The sequence below is a fragment of the Octopus bimaculoides genome, chromosome 8, assembly GCF_001194135.2.
Source record: "Octopus bimaculoides isolate UCB-OBI-ISO-001 chromosome 8, ASM119413v2, whole genome shotgun sequence".
Classification (NCBI taxonomy): domain Eukaryota; kingdom Metazoa; phylum Mollusca; class Cephalopoda; order Octopoda; family Octopodidae; genus Octopus; species Octopus bimaculoides.
Window position 1 is genome coordinate 90,794,748 of NC_068988.1, and position 1,187 is coordinate 90,795,934.

The following is a 1,187-nucleotide window of genomic DNA, read 5'->3' on the forward strand; positions in this document are numbered from 1 at the left end:
TAGTTCAGTAGTAGGAAGAAGGATCAGCTGTAGTTTAGTGGCAGGAAGGAGGATCAACTGTAGTTCAGTAGTAGGAAGGGAGATCAGCCATAGTTCAATGATAGTAAGGACACATCAACCAGCTATAAAAACCGTTGGTTCTAACAAGTAAAGCATCCACTTCATGTACGTATAGAACATTAATGCAAAAGAGAAAAACAATTATTAATATTAATGATGATGATGATGATTGCAAATGGGTGAGGATGGTAGTGATAGTTAGGGTGTGGAGTGGTGGCACTGGTAGTAACAGTGATGTTGACCACAACAGTTGAGGTGATGGTTATGATAATGCTGATAATGATTATGATGATGCTGGTGATGGTTATGATGATGCTGGTGATGGTTATGATGATGTTGATCATGGTAATGGTGCAGGAAATGGATACAACAAAGCTAATGGTTACAGTGATGCTATCATGATGATGATGATGATGGTGGTAATAATGATAGCACTGGCAACAACACAAGGTTGAGAGCAAAAAACAACAAAAAAAATCAACACCAAACCCTGACATAGTATAGTATATAATACCACTAGAACACCAGGGTGACTGTAACTACATTACAACAACCACCACTAACACTACCATAACTCTCCACCACCAAGAAGTCATTGAGCTATAATTCTCATAGAAATCAATGTTCCTTACCAGATGGGGTCCTTACTGAGCCCTGCATCATACAGCAGTGTGTACGCACACATAGAACTGACCACAGCAGCATGGATACTGGATATGACCCTAGAATAGAGAAAGCAATATGGGTAATTAAACAGGCATACAAAAAAATGCTCTTCACAATAATGAAATGAGAAAGAAAGAAAAAAAAATTTGTTTTTGGATTCACTTCATATATATTCCATTTCAAAATATAAAGTGAGAAGTGTCGAACTGGGACTGAAACCATATTGCAGACTAACATGGTTCAACAACAGTTAAGCTGATACTGAAACCACAATGCAGACCAATATGGCTCAGCAAGTGTCCAGCTGAAACTCAAACCATACTGCAGGTCAGCATGGTTCACCATGCACCAAGCTGGGACTGAAACCACTCTGCAGGCTAACAAGGCTCACTGAGTGCTTAAGACCACTGTACAGTACTGCTGAATTTAAGTCTTCCCCACCACTTTTTTTTTTTTTTTTT

At 38.9% G+C, this 1,187-nt stretch overlaps 1 protein-coding gene across 5 annotated transcripts in view; it reads right to left on the reverse strand.

The window, feature by feature from the left end:
• The window catches only part of LOC106878555 (TLC domain-containing protein 4-B), a 78,029-nt gene that overhangs the window by 17,900 nt on the left and 58,942 nt on the right, over positions 1-1,187 (reverse strand). For all 5 annotated transcript variants that reach the window (XM_052970248.1, XM_052970250.1, XM_052970247.1 and 2 more), the window contains one exon: positions 693-782. In XM_052970248.1, the coding sequence (XP_052826208.1) occupies positions 693-782 (90 nt within the window). The remainder of the gene's footprint in view (positions 1-692; positions 783-1,187) is intronic.